At 60.3% G+C, this 18,316-nt stretch overlaps 2 protein-coding genes across 4 annotated transcripts in view; one reads left to right on the forward strand and one right to left on the reverse strand.

Moving 5' to 3' along the window:
- The window catches only part of TRAF7 (TNF receptor associated factor 7), a 29,929-nt gene extending 18,539 nt beyond the window's left edge, over positions 1-11,390 (forward strand). For both annotated transcript variants that reach the window (XM_068207316.1, XM_068207317.1), the window contains 15 exons: positions 442-475; positions 1,757-1,940; positions 2,593-2,727; positions 3,815-4,032; positions 4,231-4,304; positions 4,781-4,829; positions 4,954-5,081; positions 6,047-6,129; positions 6,542-6,581; positions 6,874-6,990; positions 8,068-8,190; positions 8,924-9,043; positions 9,684-9,815; positions 9,999-10,118; positions 10,665-11,390. In XM_068207316.1, coding sequence (XP_068063417.1) covers positions 442-475; positions 1,757-1,940; positions 2,593-2,727; positions 3,815-4,032; positions 4,231-4,304; positions 4,781-4,829; positions 4,954-5,081; positions 6,047-6,129; positions 6,542-6,581; positions 6,874-6,990; positions 8,068-8,190; positions 8,924-9,043; positions 9,684-9,815; positions 9,999-10,118; positions 10,665-10,679 — 1,572 coding nt within the window. In that variant the 3' untranslated portion in view covers positions 10,680-11,390. The remainder of the gene's footprint in view (positions 1-441; positions 476-1,756; positions 1,941-2,592; positions 2,728-3,814; positions 4,033-4,230; positions 4,305-4,780; positions 4,830-4,953; positions 5,082-6,046; positions 6,130-6,541; positions 6,582-6,873; positions 6,991-8,067; positions 8,191-8,923; positions 9,044-9,683; positions 9,816-9,998; positions 10,119-10,664) is intronic.
- Positions 11,391-11,619: 229 nt separating this feature from the next.
- Positions 11,620-18,316, reverse strand: part of CASKIN1 (CASK interacting protein 1) — a 29,986-nt gene continuing 23,289 nt past the window's right edge. For both annotated transcript variants that reach the window (XM_068207314.1, XM_068207315.1), the window contains 7 exons: positions 17,607-17,704; positions 17,373-17,483; positions 17,201-17,302; positions 16,630-16,768; positions 14,445-16,559; positions 13,948-14,341; positions 11,620-13,527 (listed from right to left, as the gene is read on the reverse strand). In XM_068207314.1, coding sequence (XP_068063415.1) covers positions 13,431-13,527; positions 13,948-14,341; positions 14,445-16,559; positions 16,630-16,768; positions 17,201-17,302; positions 17,373-17,483; positions 17,607-17,704 — 3,056 coding nt within the window. In that variant the 3' untranslated portion in view covers positions 11,620-13,430. The remainder of the gene's footprint in view (positions 13,528-13,947; positions 14,342-14,444; positions 16,560-16,629; positions 16,769-17,200; positions 17,303-17,372; positions 17,484-17,606; positions 17,705-18,316) is intronic.

Genomic DNA, 18,316 nt, shown 5'->3' on the forward strand with positions numbered 1-18,316 from the left:
ATGTGTTCAAGAGCAGGCTGGATGGAGCTCTGAGCCCTGGTCTGGTGGAAGGTGTCCCTGCCCATTGGAAGGGAATTGGAACTTGATGATCTCTAGGATCCCTTCCAACCCAAACCATTCCAGGATTCTGTGATCCCATGAATATCAGAGCGTGGCAGAACATACCCCCGACTTTGTCTTGCACCACAGTCATGGCCTGATCCTGAACAGGGAGAACATCAAAGCTCCAAACTGTGTGTTCAGGACCTGTGCTTCACCCTGAGCTGCCTGAGCAAGCAGCTGGGGTTTGCCCTGTGGTGCTGAGCAAAACAGGCAGAACAGCTGCTGAGGCTCCTGAGCCTCAGGCTTTGCTATCTCCCACCTTTCCCATCGGTAGCCACAGGGAATAATTTGCCTGCTCTCGTTTTACGCTGACGCTGCTGTTCCTCTCTGTCTCCACAGCACACGTTTTGCAGGAGATGTGCCTTAACATCTGGTGAGTACAGAGCTGTTCTTGTGTGATGCAGCCAAAACACTGTTATTTCCTGGTTGATTCGCTTTCACCTAAAGAGAAACCTGCAGAAAAATGTCCAAAGGGCTTAAAACAAGCTGTCAGTCAGATGTGCCACTGCAGCAGTGAGGGGCTGGGGGCCAGTGGTACACTCTGGAGCATGGGCACCGCAGAGACGGCTGGGCACAGGATGTTCTCAGACCCTGGAAAATGCAGTGGATAATCCCAGGATAATACCTGTCTCGCCCAGAGTTGACCCACTGATTTCAAACTGAAAGCTTTCTGTGGCTGCCTGGATAAAGAACCAGGGGCCTCATTTGGCATCAGCCCCTTCTCCCCCATCCCCTCAGTGCCAGGGCTCTGACCCCTGACTGAGCCCCACTGAGCTGCTTTAGCTCACCCAGCTTTTCCAGAGCCCTGGGAGAGCCCAAGCCCCTGGCTGCTGGCCTGGGCTAACCAGCTTCCATGTGGGTTGGACTTTGGCTGCAAAAAAAAAGACTTTTCCTGGCACAAGCCTGTGCCCCTCTTGGCAAGCTGTTGTTCAGCACAGAGCCAAGCCATTGGCATCACCAGAACAGCGAGCCCTGAGGAGGCTCCCTGGGGAGTCCTGCAAAGCAGCAGCTCTTTCTGCCTTAAGATTTTTGTGTTCCACGTGCAAGAGGTTCCTCTGCTTTGCATGTTAATCCCCTCACCGTGCTCTGCTACATCAACCCCGACCCACAGATCTGTAGCAAAAGGCTTTGCAAGTGCAATCCCCATGCCTGGAGGGTTCCATAAACAGCTGGATGTGGCAGAGCTCAGTTGATGAGGCGGTGATCAGTCCAAGGCTTGGATTTGGTGATCTTGGAGGTGTTTTCCAACCTAAAGGATTCTGGGTTTCAGTGGTTGCTGGCAGCAGGAGCTGAGCCCAGGCCTGGGTGAGGAGCAGGTTATGGCTGGGGCATCTGGTGATTTGTGCTCACTGCCTGTGAACACCCACCCTCTGCCAGCACAGGGCAGTCTGAACCAGTGTGGGCTTCTTTCATTGGCAGCTCCCTCAAATCACTGTGGATTAACATAAACTGTAACTTTTCCACGCCCCAAGACAAACCAAAGGCTTGCAGACCTCGGCTGAATATTCCTGGCTCTTTCCATGGCCACTCACCTGGCAGTTGGCTGACCTGCCCAGGGAAGGCAGAAATCCACAGTTCCCACGCAGGGGCTCTGGGAAATGCCGGTGCCCTGTCTCAGCCCTCACTGACCGTGTCGCCCTTCCCTCCCTGGCAGAGAAGTGCCCCGTGGACAACGCCAAGCTGACGGTGGTGGTGAACAACATCGCGGTGGCCGAGCAGATCGGGGAGCTGTTCATCCACTGCAAGTACGGCTGCCGGCCCGCGGCCAGCAGCAAGCCCACCGCCTTCGAGGTGGACCCCCGCGGCTGCCCCTTCACCATCAAGCTGAGTGCCAGGAAGTGAGTGCTCGTGCCAGCCTGCAGCCTCTCCAGGGAAAGGGCTGTGCCAGCCTGCCTGCCCCAGCTGCCCTGCGGCTCTGGGGCCGTGCGGCTCCTGCCGGCGCTGCTCTCCTTGGCTGTGCCAAGGGGATGGGCAGGCGACGGCTCAGGTGGAGGCAGAGGGGCTGCTGTCAGGGGGAGGATGCTGTTTTCTGCTCCCTGAGCGCCAGCACTGGGACAGGGGGCGCATTGTGAGAGCGGCCACCTCACATCGGGGATGAAACTCCATGGCCGAGGTCAAGTAGAGAACTTGGCATTGTTTTTGTAAGAGGAATTATCTTGGTTATATCCTGTGAATTTGAAATCTACCTCCCTCCCCATCCTAAATGCATTCCCTGTTTTCGCTGTCCGTTGCCTGTTGTTGATGGCTGCCTGAAGGCTCAGACCATCAGCTGCAGAAGTAGATGTGCCCTGTGAAAATGTGGCCTATTGTTACTCTCAATTTTCTGGCCAAATGAGAATTTAAAGCTGGAATTGCAGTCTCAGAGCAGGAGGCTTTGGATCATCTGACAGCCTCACAGGGCTGGTTTGCTCCTCTCCTGATGGTCTGTGTTGTTCCCAGTATTTTTGCTTGTTGCTGATTTTCCCTGCCTTTGCTTCTCTCCGTGGACAGGGATCATGAGAGCAGCTGTGATTACAGACCCGTGCGCTGCCCCAACAACCCCAGCTGCCCTCCCCTCCTCAAAATGAACCTGGAGGCTCACCTGAAGGAGTGCGAGCACATCAAGTGTCCCCACTCCAAATACGGGTAAGGAGCTGATGTTTTTGGGTGGGGAAGCTGCCCTGAGCTCACTACTGAGCTGCTTTTTGGCTGCTGCAGCCTTGGGGTGGCCTTGAGGCCTCTGAGCAGCTCTCCCCAGTGCTGTGCATTGGCCTGAGGCTGAGCTGGGGGTTGCAGGGATTGCAGGAGGCAGCCCCGGAGCCGCTGGGTGGGAACAGGCAGGTCACGGTGAGGAGGAGGGTGAGTGCGCAGGCAGAACAGCCGCAGGAGAGTCAGAGCATGAAGAGAGGGGGGTGAGGACAAGAGTAATTTGAGCACCATGGCTGTGTCTTGCCAACCAGGCCTTGTCCCAGGCAAGGGAAGTGCTGATCCACCTCAGAGGGTTCCCTGTCACCCAAGCTCCAGGGCAGCCCCTGCTTGGGTTTACTGTTGCAGGAAGAGGGTTCACAGAAAGTTCTTGCAGCACTGGCACAGGGCAGTGGTGGAGTCCCCACCCCAAGGGATTTAAATGCCATGTAGATGTGGCACTTGGGGACATGGGTTAGTGGTGGCCTTGGGGGAACGAGTGGACTCGATGGTCTTAGAGGCCTTTTCCAACCTCAACAGTTCTGTGATTCCATGATCCTAAGCCATGTCTTGGCAGAGGCAGAGCAAGGCAAATCCTGGCAGAGCAGCCCTGACTCTGTGCCGTGCTGCAGGCCCAGGTCAGCATCTGCTAAGGTCAGCTGCAGTTTGTTCCACTGGTTTTGATGGCTCCTGGTGAACACAACAAACTGATGCCACACTCTGTCTCCTGCCCAACATCTGATTTTCCTTGCAACTTCCCAGACAAACAGTCTAGTCTGGGGCCAGAGCCCTGGCTGGAAGAATGGGAGCTGCTTGGCTTCTCTTGTCCTCCAGTTGCCTCTGCCAGCAGGATCATAGAACCATTAAAATTGGAAAAGACCTCCAAGATGCTCCAAGTCCACCCTTTGAAGGATCATGAACCACATCATCCCTGCTGCTGGCAGGAGGAGCAGGACAGCTGGGGACCCACACAGCTCCCTTGAGGAGACAGCTGAGCAAGGAGTCTCCAGGTGAGCCCTGCTCCAGCCAGCATCTGCCTTCCCTTCAGGTGTGCGTTCATAGGAAACCAGGACACCTATGAGACCCACCTGGAGAGCTGCAAGTTCGAGGGGCTGAAGGAGTTCCTGCAGCAGACGGACGATCGCTTCCACGAGATGCAGGTGGCAATGGCCCAGAAGGACCAGGAGATCGCCTTCCTGCGCTCCATGCTGGGGAAACTCTCCGAGAAAATCGACCAGCTGGAGAAGAACCTGGAGCTGAAGTTTGGTGAGTGTGCACCAGACGAGCTCTGTGGTCAGAGCTGTAGGGACGGGGCAGCTCTTCGGGTGGTGCATTACAGGGTTGCTCTCCCTGCTGATGGCAGCGGTGTGTGGCGAGGTTGGGTGGCAGTGGCCGCCCTCTGCCTGTTCCCTGGGATGCCACCAGTGGCTCTGCAGTGACTGTGGGCCTGTCCCTCTCTCGCAGATGTGCTGGACGAGAACCAGAGCAAGCTGAGCGAGGACCTGATGGAATTCCGCAGGGACGCCTCCATGCTGAACGTGAGGATGGGCCCTGGGCTGGAGTTACCTGGCTCTGCTCCTGGCTGGGCTTCTCCTGCTTTGGGGACAGCCTTCTGCTCCAAAGCCTGGCCCTTTTACAGGGGCATTGTCCCCTCCTCCCTGCCTGCAGAAAGCAGGGAGATGAGCAGATCCAAGCAGGCTGGTGAATTGCACAGTGAGGACAGTATATTCTGAGAGGTATTTCTGGGCCTCTCTGAATACTGAAGAGTTTAATGCAGGTGTGAGGTGCTGTCAGAGCCCTGTGGTCTCTGGAGGGAGGTGACAGAGGGATGTGGCAGTCACAGAGTGGAGCAGAGACCTCTGGTCAGAGGATGAGTTGGCTGCTGAGGAAGGGCCCTGTGGGAGTCAAGAAGACAAGAGAGGTTGTAGCAGTGGAGGGGACAGTCCTAAAGCCATGTCCAGGGCAGGCTGGCCTGGATGGCTGCACAGCTCACACAGCTTGTTGTGTTTTTCAGGATGAGCTCTCCCACATCAATGCTCGGCTCAACATGGGCATCCTTGGATGTGAGTATCCCCATTGCCTGGGGCTGGGTGTGGGGGATGCCCAGGGAGCCCTCCTGGCTGCTGTCCCAGCTGTGCAGAGCAGCAGCACTGCTCTCCCTCCCTCACCTGCCTCTCCTTTCTGCAGCCTATGATCCTCAGCAGATCTTCAAGTGCAAGGGCACCTTTGTGGGCCACCAGGGCCCCGTGTGGTGTTTGTGTGTGTACTCCATAGGAGACTTGCTCTTCAGTGGCTCCTCAGACAAAACCATTAAGGTAAGAGCTTCCCTCTTCCATGCACCTTCTGCATTTGCACGTGGAACAGAAGCTGAGTTCATTTGTGGGGTGGGCTGATGTCACTTCCTAAAGTTTTCTCCAAAGAATGAAATGATTCTTTGTGATTATAGTTGGACAGAATTCTCTGCAAGGAATCATTATGTGCTAGTGAAATTGAGAGACAGAGATCTTTGCAAGGCCCTGATGAGAATCTCTTTCCTGCAGCTGCTGGTTTTGCTTTATGTGGCATTTAGGGTATTCACGACTATTTCAGCTTCTGATTTTATGTTCATTTGTTACAAAAAGTCATCGTAGAACAAAACATTTGTCCCTGATCCAATGTGTCCTTCCCCTGTTTTATGGCATGTTTGTTTTTCTTTGTCCTGTTTTCAGTAACTCAAACTGACAGCGCTGCCCCGGTGCAGCCTCAGCAGCCCTTCCCAGTGTCACTGTGGTGGCTGCTGGCCAGGCTGGGGACCCCCATGGGCTGCCACAACTAACCCTGCCAGGAGCAGAGCTTTGGTTTAGTTTCCTTGGAAAGAAGTGGCGATTGCTGTACGTTAGTGAAGGAAAGCAGATTTCTCCCCGGTCCTGGCTGCTCTGAGCATCACATTCCTCTTGAGAGAGCCCTGTGTGCTCAGGGAAGAAGCCTTTGCAGTGGCAGAGGAAGCTGTGCTGTGCCACTGGAGCCCTGGGATGGGGGGGAAATGCTAAAGCAGGAGCCTGAGAGCTGCTCCTTTGTCTCAGAGCGTTGTGTTGGCCTGGGCTGAGGGAGCAGAGCTGGAGCAGCTGCTGGCCTGTGTCTCGTTAGCTTCAGCCTGACCCTCTGCAGTCCATTCCCTTTGCTAGCCGATCTCCGGGTCCGGGGGCTGGCAGGCAGTGCCCAGGTGACAGCCAGCCTGTTTCCTCCTCTGGCTGCTGACATCCTGCCCAGGCTCCGGCCTCTGCCTCGTGTTTTCTCTTAGGTGTGGGATACCTGTACCACATACAAGTGCCAAAAGACCCTGGAGGGTCATGATGGAATTGTGCTGGCTCTCTGCATCCAGGGGTGAGTGAGGAGGGACGCCTGTCCCTGGGGAGAGTGGGGACAGCCCTGGGGCCCCTGAGCATGCCCTCACAATTCCCATCCTCTGCCCTGCGTGTGCCAGATTAGGCGTGAGAGGCGTACCTTGCCTCTTGGCTGTGGAGAAATGGACAAAGAGTGTGTCTCTCCGCTCTCCCCTGCATCCTGCTTTCCTCCCCTGGTCACCAGCAGGGTGCTTGGCTCCCTGCTCCAAGGGCCAGTCCAGCCTGGCCTCCCACAGGAACTGGGCCTGCTCTGGGTGGGCGTGCAAGCCTTGGCCCAGCGAGGCCGTGGGGGTGCAGCTCCTGTCCCCCCAGTGCCTGGGGAGGAGCTGGCGGGGCCCCTGCCATGGCGCTGTCCCTCGGTGACCCCGCTTTGTGTCCCGGTGTCATTGCAGGAACAAGCTGTACAGTGGCTCTGCTGACTGCACCATCATCGTGAGTACCCATGGGGGCACCCACAGCAGCGGGGACTGCCCCTCCTGTGCCAGGGTGGGGGGCTGATAACCCTCCTGTGCTGGATCCACTCCTGGGGTGGGCTTGGGGCTTTCTGCAGGCTGCATTTCCCCCTCCCAGCTCCTGCCTGGGAGCAGGAGGCTGGTGCTCTGGGCTGGGGCAGGGTGGCCAGCCCAGCCCCTCACGGGTGCTCTGCTTTGGTGGGCTTGACAGTGCTGGACTTGATCTTAGAGGGCTGTTCCCACCTAAACCATTCCATGACTCTTGTTTGCAGGTCTGGGATATTCAAAACCTGCAGAAGGTGAACACGATCCGAGCACACGACAATCCTGTTTGCACTTTGGTCTCCTCACACAACATGCTCTTCAGTGGCTCCCTCAAAGCCATCAAGGTGCAGCTCCAGGGCTCCTCTGGGGCTGCTTGGGGACCAGGAGTACAAACTCTCAGGCAGAAGTGTCCAGAGAGGAAGGAAGTGGCATTTTGACCTGTAGGTGACCCTGTTGCTAAGGTCTCCTGAGCCACAGAGCAGCCAGCCCTGCAGAGGTTCAGCCCATGCTCTGTGCTCAAGGGAAAGCTGTTCTCTGGCTGCAAAAGCACTGTATTTCTTCCAGCTCTGTAAACCTGAGGCTGCAGCTGGAGTATCCCAGTAGTTCCTGAGCATGTGTGTCCTCAGGCCCCCAGCAGACCTGCCCAAACCATTGGGAATTTTGTCTGGGCTCCAGAACTGGCTGGAGATTCAGGCTGTCTGTTTTGAAACCACCTCCAAAGGATTTTGAGTCTGCATTCCCTACCTAAAACATGCAGAAATCAGGAACAGCTTTTCAGGCTGCCCTTTAAAGCCTTGGCTAGATTCCTGTGGTTCTGCTTCCAGCTCCTGGTGAGACAGCTTATGGGCCCGTCCATCTGTAAGAGGACTCTGCTCTTTTCTTTATCTGGGGCCTGGAGTGGTTCAGCTCTGGAGGCAGCTCAAGGCTGGAGCAGCCACACAGCACAAGGAGAATCTGGGGCCTTTTGGGTTTGTCATCCCTGGCCACTTCCTGCCAATGAGCCAGGCAGCCTCAGAGTGGGGGGACTGAGATCTGCCAGTCCTGTGTGCCAGGGGTGGGAGAGGAGCTTTTTGGGAGTGGAAGTGCAGGGCAGCTCCTTGCTGCAGCTGTGGTTTAGATTTTGCAGCCTGTGGCTCTGCTAGGGAAGGGTCTCTGCCAGCAGTAATGGAGGCTCCAGGCTGGCTCCCTCAGGGAATGTGCTTCCTCAGCAGTTGCTGGGTTTTATCAGCAAGTCAGTGGGATCAGGCAATTCCCATCAGGCAGGAGAGCTGGCACAAGGATCCCCACAAGAGCTGTGAGGGCCTCGGGCAGGGTGGGCAGGGAGGGTGGGCACTGCTGTCTGTGTCCTGCCCAGCCCCACTGAGATTCCTCCCTGTGTGTGTGTGTGTGTGTGTGTGTGTGTGTGTCCTTGCTTTCCACAGGTGTGGGATATTGTGGGTACTGAGCTCAAGCTGAAGAAGGAGCTGACAGGTCTCAACCACTGGGTTCGAGCACTGGTGGCTTCCCAGAACTATCTCTACAGTGGATCTTACCAGACCATCAAGGTGGGGCGCTGGCACTGGTGACACCCTGAGCCCCCTCTGCCTGCTCCTCTCTGTGCTCTGCACTGGGGCAGCAGCACCAGAGGCAGCTGCTGGGATGTGAGAGCACTGCTGACACGTGGGGTTTTCCTATGCTGATTCCATCTCTGCGGGCTGGGCCTCGGGAGCTGCCGGGGAGGCTCACTGGGACAAACTGGGCCTCAGCCACGGCGCCCCACGGCTGCCGCAGCCTTATCTGCACTGACGCTCCTGCTGATAACGGGGGAAGGTCACTGGCTGGCTGCAGAGTTACCATAAATCCGTGTGAGGGATCCCAGTGCCCTCCCTCCTCTGTGCTGGCTCAGGTTTTGATGAATAGGTCACCTCTCAGGGGTGAACCGTCTAGGGGACACAGGAAAATTGGAAGTTGCGCTTCTCAGTGTTAACGAATATCTGTTAATTTGTCTGTGTTGGTTTCTAGTACTGTCAGGGTGTGACAGACTTTAGTGCAGTCACACACAAAGGGTGTGAAGTCTCCACACAACGTTTCTAACCTGAATATTTAAAGTTGGGCTGCTAAATAAGATAACAGGGGTTTGCTCTTCAGTGCTGAACATTCCCAGCTGGATAGGTTTGTCCCTAAAGGTGTGATCTGGGCACACGGGGAGCCAGGCTGACTCTGTGCGTGGCAGAATGGCTGCAAGGGCTCTCCCCTGTGGAGAAGGGTCTCATCCTGCCTCTGCTCGATCTCTCTCAGATCTGGGACATCCGAAACCTGGAGTGTGTGCACGTGCTGCAGACGTCGGGAGGCAGCGTGTACTCCATCGCCGTGACCAACCACCACATCGTGTGCGGCACCTACGAGAACCTCATCCACGTATGGATCAGCTGGGATGGGCAGCTGGGCTTGGGAATGGGGACGGGCATGAGGGGGGCACCTGCACCTGCCTCTGGCTGTCCCTCGGGCACAGCACTTGGCTCTGGCTGTCCCCTTGGACACAGCACCTGCCTCTGGCTGTCCCCTTGGACACAGCACCTGCCTCTGGCTGTCCTCGGGCACAGCACCTGACTCTGGCTGTCCCTTGGGCTCAGCACTTGGCTCTGGCTGTCCCTCAGGCACAGCACCTGCCTCTGGCTGTCCCTTGGACACAGCGCTTGGCTCTGGCTGTCCCTTGGGCACAGCACCTGCCTCTGGCTGTCCCTTGGGCTCAGCACTTGGCTCTGGCTGTCCCCTTGGGCTCAGCACCTGCCTCTGGCTGTCCCTCGGGCGCAGCACCTGGCTCTGGCTGTCCCTTGGGCTCAGCACCTGCCTCTGGCTGTCCCTCAGGCACAGCACCTGGCTCTGGCTGTCCCTCGGGCACAGCACTTGCCTCTGGCTGTCCCTTGGACACAGCACCTGCCTCTGGCTGTCCCTCGGGCACAGCACCCACCTGGCGCTGTGCGTGGAGGCGGGAGCAGCTCTCAGAGGGGAGCTGGGTGGCCTCAGCGCAGTGCTCAAGCCCGGCTGTGCCCCGCAGGTCTGGGATATCGAGACCAAGGAGCAGGTCCGCACGCTGACCGGGCACGTGGGGACAGTCTACGCCCTCGCCGTCATCTCCACGCCCGATCAAACCAAAGTCTTCAGCGCGTCCTACGACCGCTCGCTCAGGGTGCGTGTGCGGGACGCGGAGTCTGGGACAGCCCAGGAGCCCCGAGGGAAGGGCGGGGGGGATCCCCAGCCCTGCGTGCCACGGGGCCTCCGTGTGTCACCCGTGTCACCCGTGACACGCAGCATCCCCGTCCCTCCCGGTGCTCCAGGCCGTGCTCGGCTCACGCTCCCCGTGTCCCCGCAGGTGTGGAGCATGGACAACATGATCTGCACCCAGACCCTGCTGCGCCACCAGGGCAGTGTCACCGCCCTGGCCGTGTCCCGTGGCCGCCTCTTCTCCGGCGCCGTGGACAGCACTGTAAAGGTGGGTTTGCTCAGGCTTGTCCTGCGTGGTTTGGGCTCGTCCAGTGCTGGAATTAGGGCGTTAAATGTGTTAGGAGTCAAAGTGACAGGAGGGTGGAGCCAGGTGAGGGTTGAGCTCTGCTCCCAGGGAACAAGTGACCAGACAAGAGGACATAACCTCAAACTGGGCCAGGGGAGGTTCAGGTTGGACATCAGGAAGAATTTCTTCATGGAACGGGTTGCTAAGGAAGGGACTGTCCAGGGAGGTGGTGGAGTCCTCATCCCTGGAGGTGTCCAGGAAATGTCTGGATGTGGCACTCGGTGCTCTGGGCCGGGTGACAATGTAGGGATCAGTCACAGGTTGGATTCAATGATCTTGGAGGTAATTTCCGACCTTAATAATTCTGGGATTCTTTGAAACAAGGGGATGGCTCCCCATGGGCAGGAGGTTTCCCTCCTGACAGTGTTGTGGATGCTGGCAGTGCAGAGGGAAGCTCTGTGGGGGATGAGGAGAAGCCCACAGGGCTGCTCAGGAGTCACTGCCTGCGGTGCCGTTGTCTGTCCGCAGGTCTGGACGTGCTAACGAGAGCGTCACACGAGTCCTGCACACTGAAAGACCAAAAACTCTCCCTTCCATCGGCCTGTGGGCGACCACACCACTGAAATGACTGCTGCAGCTCCTCCTGCACCGACCACTGCCTGCTGCTGCTGCCCCTCGGCCGGCGGCTCTCCGGACGGCTCTGCCCCACAGACGCTCCAGGTGTTCCCTCAGATCTGCCCCAGATGATTGGAAAAGAGGAATCTGTGCCAGTGCCCTCCTCTGCCTGTGCCCCCCCAGCTGGGGACACCCCCAGGCTGGGGCTGGGGGGACACTGGGGCTCGGGGCTCGGGCCAGGCGAGCGCAGCCCTTGGCCAGTGCCAGGACTGGACAGATCCGTGTGTCCTGGTGGGGACAGGCTGGGCCCCTGTCCGTGGCAGGACTGAGCTTTAGGCCGTACCCTGGGTGGGCACCCGACCCCTTTCTGTCTCTAGTATTTAATTTTACTGCCAAGGCGCCGGGCCGATCCATCTGGGAAGAGGTGTTTCCTTGAGTAGCCAGGTACGATTTTTATGCCACAGCTAGTTCTCAAATTCCTCAAAGTTCCACAAGCCCATTGTTCACCATCCTGTAATAATGGTCTCCACATTAAAGACAAAAAGCCTCCGTTGCATTTTTACTCACATTTTCTACTGTTTTTAAGATTGTAATATAGATTTGATTATTTCTTCATTGACAATAAAAGCAGAAAGAGTTGTTCCTGCCCGGTGTGAGTTATTGCAGGGAGCCAGCAGCCAGCACTGGCCCCGTGGGGTGAAAATTGAAGTGCCTGGGCCCTACACTCCACGGGGGACAGGTCCCAGCCAGGCCCCAGCACCCCACAGAGGCACCCAGGGGTGCCCTCAGACCGTGCAGCACAAACACCCGGCACGCCACGAGGACTCGGGAGGGCTTGGGGACACAAACAGTGGTGGCAGCCCGGCAGGGGTTTTATTTTTTTTATTTTTGTTTAAATATTTGTTGCCAGACTTGGTATAGGAGCAAACGTCTTCACAGCACCACGAGCCATCTACAATTCAGAATAGGAAGAATAAAGACGAGTAGAGGTGAAATCTAAGCACAGAAGAGCAGGGAGCAGCACCAAGATGCAGAGCTGGACAGATGGGATACGATACAGAGTCCATAACTTAATCATAAAAAATATATATATGTATATATCCATCATGTAGAACTTTATGGATTTTTTTTTTTTAGATACATATTTTTTTTTTCTTTTCAACAGATATTTTCAGGCGGGTGATTTATTTATTTTTTTAAATTATTTTAAAGTCTTTTTTTTGTGTTTTGTTGGTTTTTTTTTTTTTTTTTTTCAAAAGAAATTTCAAAGTTGTGCCAAACACATCTGGATCAGCGACCACAACGGGAGAGACAGGGGAGACTGGGCAGGGAGGGAGAGGGAAGGAGGCAGGAGACCACTCCACGTCTCGAGAGGAAGAAAGGAACAGCAACACTTTTGTTTGGAAACCACGAGCAAAAAATGCATTCATCAGGACTCAAGCGACTGAACCAGACTCCAACTCCAGTTTGTACAGGAATATACAGCGGTGCGTCCCGCGGGACACACCGGGCACACGCACCCCGCGTGCACACCCACGCACACCCACACACACCCAGACAGAGACCGACAACAAAAGCCATAAAAAGGAACTAAACCAAACGCTGAAGACACTCCAAAAGAAACGAAACACCTCCAGTGTAAGAATTAACAAAAACCTCCATAAAACAAGGCACATCCTTTGAGTTCGTAACGGTGGAAAAAGAAAGACGCGACACTGAATCCCAACGGAAAACCCGACCAGAACCGCTCGCACGTACCTTCCACCCAGAGAAAAGGTAAATATTGTGCTACTCTTAGAATGAGTTTGCCACAAGACACACAGCTTAGTATAATCTAATAGTTTTTTCTCAAGCTAAAATCCAGTTTTCTCTTGATTTCTTTTAAACTGCTTTATATATAATTGCTAATATTTTTTAAATCTTTTAAATATATATTTGTTAAAGTTTATTTCTTTTTAATTATTTTGGGGTTGGGGGAAATCTGCTTTATATCTTTTTTTATTTTTTTTCCCCCTCCAATAAATTAATACTTTTATAGCTTATCACCGTCCTGTCCCCGGGCGGGGAGGGGCCGGGCAGGGGCACGTCCCGCTGCCCCCAGGGCCACCGCCAGCCTTGCCCGCCCCCGCCAACGCCGACCGAGAAAGAAAACAAAGTTTAAAAATCAAAATTAAAAACGGAGCAAAGAAACCCAAGTGCATTTGCCCGCCCAGGCCCGCCACCAGCAAACGCCATCGGTGACACGCGGCTGGCGGAGCCACCGCGCCGGGCAGGGCTTGTGCTACATTCGGTGGCGGTGACCCGCGGCGCCGGGGCTGGCAGGGCGCGGGCGGCCGCCGGACGGGTCAGTCGGGAGCCCCCCGGAGCCCCGGCCGCGGTTCGGTCCGGAGCGTGTTGCTTTGTTTCTTCTGTTGGGTTTTATTTCTGTGGTTTTTGTTTTGTTTTTTGTTTTTTTTTTTTTTTTGCTTCTGCAAAAGGGAGTCCTGCCGGAGCCGGCGCCGAGTCCGTGAGCACAATCCTGAGGTATCTTCTTCTTTGTGCAAACCCCGAGGGACGGGATGTCCGGGAGGGGACGGCTGTACAAAGGGGACGGGGGGAGGGCGGCGGGGCCGGGAGGTCGTGGATCGTTGTGCCCTTGTGCCCACGTAAGCCCTGAGGTTCTCGGGGCCCTGGCGCCCCTCACTCCAGCATGGCATCCAGCTGGTCCGCCAGGTCGTCGAACATGCTGCCGATGTCGTCCAGGATGCTCACGGTGCTCTTCGACTCCACGGCCGAGCTGGGGAGTGACAGAGACGGGTGAGGGCAGGCAGGGGCAGGGACACGGCACAGCCCTCTGCCCCATGGCACGGCCTTCCTGCCCCTCTGCGGTGCCCAGCACTGTGTCCCCAGTGCCATGGCACAGTGTCCTGGCTCCGTGTCCCCAGTGTCCCCTCTCCAAGACAAGCCCCAGGGCACCCACGTGCCTAGGTCCCCCTGCCCATGCTGCTCCAGCAAGATGCCCTTCAGTGTCACCTCCCCAAGGCGCTTCCAGCCAGGGTCGCCTGATGCTCCACCAGTGTCCCCCAGCACCATCCCGCTCCCACCGTGGTGTCACCGCCTGACCCCTGTGTACGGTCCTAAGGCCTCCTGTGCTCGGTGGCACCGAGTGGCCTCACAGCCTCCCCGGGGCCCACCACCCACCCCTGCACCCCCTTACTCTGCCGCCTGACTGTCCTCCTGCTTGATCTTCTCCTCCACCGCCTGCAGCGCGGCGGCCAGGGACGCGCTCGTCTCCTCCAGCTTCTGCTGCGCCAGCTCGGGGCCGGCACTGTCGACGGACGGGCTGGCGATGGTGGAGCGCGGCGGCTTCACCGGCACCTGCGGGGGCTGCGCGCCGGGCGACAGGGGCTTGGCGGGGCTGGAGCAGAGCGAGGGCGGGGTGCTGGAGGGCTTGGCCGCGGGGCTCAGCTGCCGGGCTGGCGACGGGGCCGGCGTGGAGCTGGCGCTCACCGACTGGATGGCGGCGTGGGGCTTGGGGGGCTTGGGCGCCGTGGGGGGCGGCGTGGGCTTGGGGGACACCGGGGGCGGCGTGCCATGGACCCGCTTCACCTCTGCGGAGAGAAGAGAGAGGGGCAGGAGGGCGGCGGGGCCGGCTGGGACCCCCGGCGTCCGCCCCGCGGAGCGCCCGTCCCAGGGGGCTGGCGGGGCACCTACCTGGGCTGCCGGGGCTTGGGATGGGCACCTTTTTGGGGGCGGGCACCGGCGGCCCAGGCATCTTCTGAGGCGGCTGCGTCAGCACAGGCTTGGGGGACACCGGCGGCTTGAAGGGCTTCTTGGGCTCGGCGAGCGGCGGGACGAACTCGGGGCCGTCGGGGCGGGCGGCGGGCGGCGGGGTGGGCGGCGGCTCAGCCCCGCTCAGCTCCGAGGCCGGCCGCCGCTTCACGGTGCCGGTGCCGTTCTGGTACACGGCGAGCGTGGCCGGCTCCAGCGCCGGCTCCTTGTCCTTGGCTTTGGGCCGGCGCTTGACGGTGTCGGACTCGGTGAGGACGAAGCGGACGCCGTCCTGCTGGCTCTGCCTGGCCCGGATCCGCCGCTTGAGCGTGGCGCTGGCCTCCACCTTGGCCAGATCCCCGTGACGGTGAGCCGGGGACAGCCCCTCGCCCGTCTCCCCGCGGGCCGGCCCCAGGGGCCGCGGCCGCTGCTTGATGGTGAGGGTGCCGTCCTCGGCGAAGGGGATGCCGTCGGGGGAGCCGCCGCGGTCCACCCGCAGCCGCTCGCCGGGGCCGTCGGCGGCCGCCTCCGACCGCACGCTGTCGGCGCGCTCGCGGCGGGCGGCTGCCACCAGCCCGGTGACGGGGCCGCTGATGGTCCGGCGCCGGTTCACCACCTCCCCGTCCAGCCCGATGGCCTCCTTATGCTTGACGGTAGCCAGGACGGTGGCCACGCGGGCGCGGTCGGGGCTGCCCGGGGGCGGGCCGGGCTGTAGGTAGTAGCCCTCGGTCGCCTTGGCCGGCGCCGGCCCCGGCCCGGCTGCCACGTGTGGCTTCTGCAGCGCCAGCGCGCGGGCCCCGCCGCCGATGGAGGACATCTCCAGCATGGCCGCGATGCTGCGCACGCTGCCGGCGCTGCCCGTGTCCACGCTGCCGCCCAGGTCGCTCGCCCGCCGCTGCTCCCGCCGGCCCTCGCCCTCGGCGCTCGGGGCTCCGACGGCCGCCTCGCTCTCACCCTCCTTGGGGAAGTCCTCGGCCATGCCGGCGCTGGAGATGGCAGAGCTGGAGCGCTTGGGAGGGGGCGGCGGGGGTCCCTTCTTCTTGGGGCGGACGGCGAAGGACTGGCTGCGGTTGACGTTCTTGTCGCCGCCGGCGGGTGCCCGCACCGAGTGGCTGCGGCCCACGCGGCGCTGGACGGTGGCGTAGGGCCCCGCGTCCGGCACCAGCAGCTCGTCCCGCTCCTGCTCGCTGTCGGAGGCGGCGTAGCGGTTCAGGCTGTGCGCCCGCTTCTTCGGCCTGCCCGGCTCCTCCTCGCCCTCGCCCGCCGGCGGCAGGCACAGCACGGGCACCGAGACGGGCAGGACGGGCACCCCCGGCGGCGCCGCCTCGCCCTCGGCGGGCTGCGGCAGGACGTAGGCGAAGCCGCGATGCGTGGGCGACTGGGGCAGGGAGCGGGGCGATGCCGGGCGCTCGCCGGGCGGCAGCAGCTGCGGGGTGGGCTTCACCTTGGCGGTGGCGTGAGAGGCCGCCGGGCCTTGTGGGGACGAGGGTCGTGCCTTGCCGGGGGTCTGCGGCGGCGTCAGCTGCCCGGCGGAGGCCGGGAAGGGCTGCCGGGGCTTGCCGGGCACCGGGGGCACGCTGGCGCGCTTCACGGGGTGGCCGTGCCGGGGCGGGCGGCTCTCCTTGGGCGGCGCAGGGGGGCTCTCCCCGGCCCCCTCTGCCAGGTACTCCTGGCTCTTGGAGATGGCGGCGGCGGGGGGGCCCCGCGGGCCGTCCCCCAGCAGCTCCTGCGAGCTGCTCATCAGGCGGGCGCGGCCGCCCAACCCCGGCGGCGAGCGGTAACCGGGGGCCGCGGGGTTCGTCGCCTTCTCGGGGGGCTCCTCGGGGCCTTCGCCCGTCATGGCCACCTGCAGCTCGCTGCTGAGCTCGGTGTCCTGGAAGGTGGTCATCTTGGGCGACTGGCACTCAGGCGGCTCTGACGGGGGCGACTCGATGGCCAGCACCTCTGGGCTCGGCCCCGACGCCTTCCTCTTCAGCGTGCCCGGCTCATACTTGCCCAGCTCGGCGCGCTGCAGCTCCGCCAGCTTCTTCACCGCCAGCATCAGCTTCTTCTGGTGGCCTGTGGGCGGCACATCCCATCAGTGTCACGGCCAAGGCCACCGCAGCCAGCGCCGCGCGCGGGGCCTTACCCAGCTTGGTGATGCCGATCTCCTGCAGGTCCTCCCAGGTGATGTCAGTGATGAAGTCGATGTTCTCGTAGCCGTTCTCCACCAGAACCTTGTAGTACTGGGACAGGCCGATCATGGAGAGCCACAGTGCCAGGTTGGCCTGGGGTGGGGTGCACGGCACGGCTCAGCACCAGCTGCCAGCAGGGTCTGGCCCCGCCACCCCAGGCACCCCAGCAGCCACGGAGATCCCATCTTGCTGGGGAGTCACAGCCCCAGGGGACTCTCCTTGTCCCTGTGCTGTCCCTGTGCCCCACAAGCATCCTGGGCTATTGCCAGCCCTATTCCCATGGGAACCTCTCACTGTGCCCAGACATTGGGACGGGAGGCGTGTCACAGTGCCACATGCACATGGATGATTGCTGGCACCCGCCTAATGGTCCCTGGGGAGCTGCCAGGAGGGAACATGGGCAGCTCTGGGACCATGGAGCCAGCTCCCACCCTTGTCCAGTGCCACCCCTTCCTGGAAGAGAGGAGGGGACTCGTTGCCACCGTGGATGTGGCTTCTGTCCCCCTGGCCCTGCACAGCCCTCACCGGTTTGTACTCGGGCAGCCACTCGGGGATGTTGAGGTTGTTGATCTCGGAGGCGATCTTCTTCCTGTGCCCCGGCTTGGTGACCCCGATGGCCGTGAGGTCCTGGGGCAGAGAGGGGGGTCAGTGCCACCCTGCTCCGGCTGTGCCTCCCTCCCACCGCCCCCGGCCCCACCTCCGGCGTCATCCGGCTGATGGTGGTGATGTCGTAGCCGGCGTTGATGAAGTTGGGCGCGTAGAGCTGCAGCTGGAACTTGCAGAGCCACTGGTACACGGCCTCCGAGCTCTGGGGTGAGAGGGGACAGAGGGATGGGAGCAGCTCTGGGGATGGGGACCCGCCGCTCCTGAGCATGTCCCCCAGGCTGTCCCCACCACCCGCTCCCCAGGGCACGCAGCGCTCCCCGCTCACCTTCCCTTCTGATGGCAGCTCCATTTTCTTCAGCTGGGGCTCGGCGGGGGGCTGGGGGGCGTAGGGGGAGCTGGCCACGCTCTGCGACCGCGACGAACCTGCCGGAGGGGCAGCGGTCAGCGCGGCCCGGGCTGCCCAGCCCCGGGCTCTGGCCAAGTGGAAGGGAGAGCCGAGCCCTGCCCTGGGCGGGATGCCACAGCCACGCCGCCAGGTTGGCAGGGCCAAGGGCGGCGCAGGAGCGCGACACCCACCCCAGCACAGCAGCCCGGAGCACCCGCGGTGCCCTGGACAGGGTGCTGCTCCTCGGGGAGGGGCAGGCGAGCTGCTGCACCCAGCGCGGCCCCGAGCAGGGCAACTCAGCCAGACCTGTCCTCCAGAGCGAGTGTCCCTGGTGCCCAGGCAGCAGCCAGAGGGGTCCCTCTGCCCAAAACCCTCTGGCCCCACTCCTCTGGCGTTGCCACCCGCCAGGCAGGCTCGCACGAGCTGTTCATCCCTTGGGCATCCCTTGGTGCCCTCCCTCCAGGGTAAGGAAGGCTGCCCTGAAATTTTTCCCTCATGTTTCTGATCAGGATGGACAAGAGAAGCCCCTTCCCCCTCCCCCCCCAGCAACTGCATCTTCCATATGTGTGTGTGTGCATGTGTGCGTGTGTGCATCCTCCCTGTGTGTGCATCCCTCGGGCATCTGCATCCCTCTCGCGTGGGCATCCTCC

Source organism: Anomalospiza imberbis, chromosome 16 (assembly GCF_031753505.1).
Source record: "Anomalospiza imberbis isolate Cuckoo-Finch-1a 21T00152 chromosome 16, ASM3175350v1, whole genome shotgun sequence".
NCBI lineage: Eukaryota > Metazoa > Chordata > Aves > Passeriformes > Viduidae > Anomalospiza > Anomalospiza imberbis.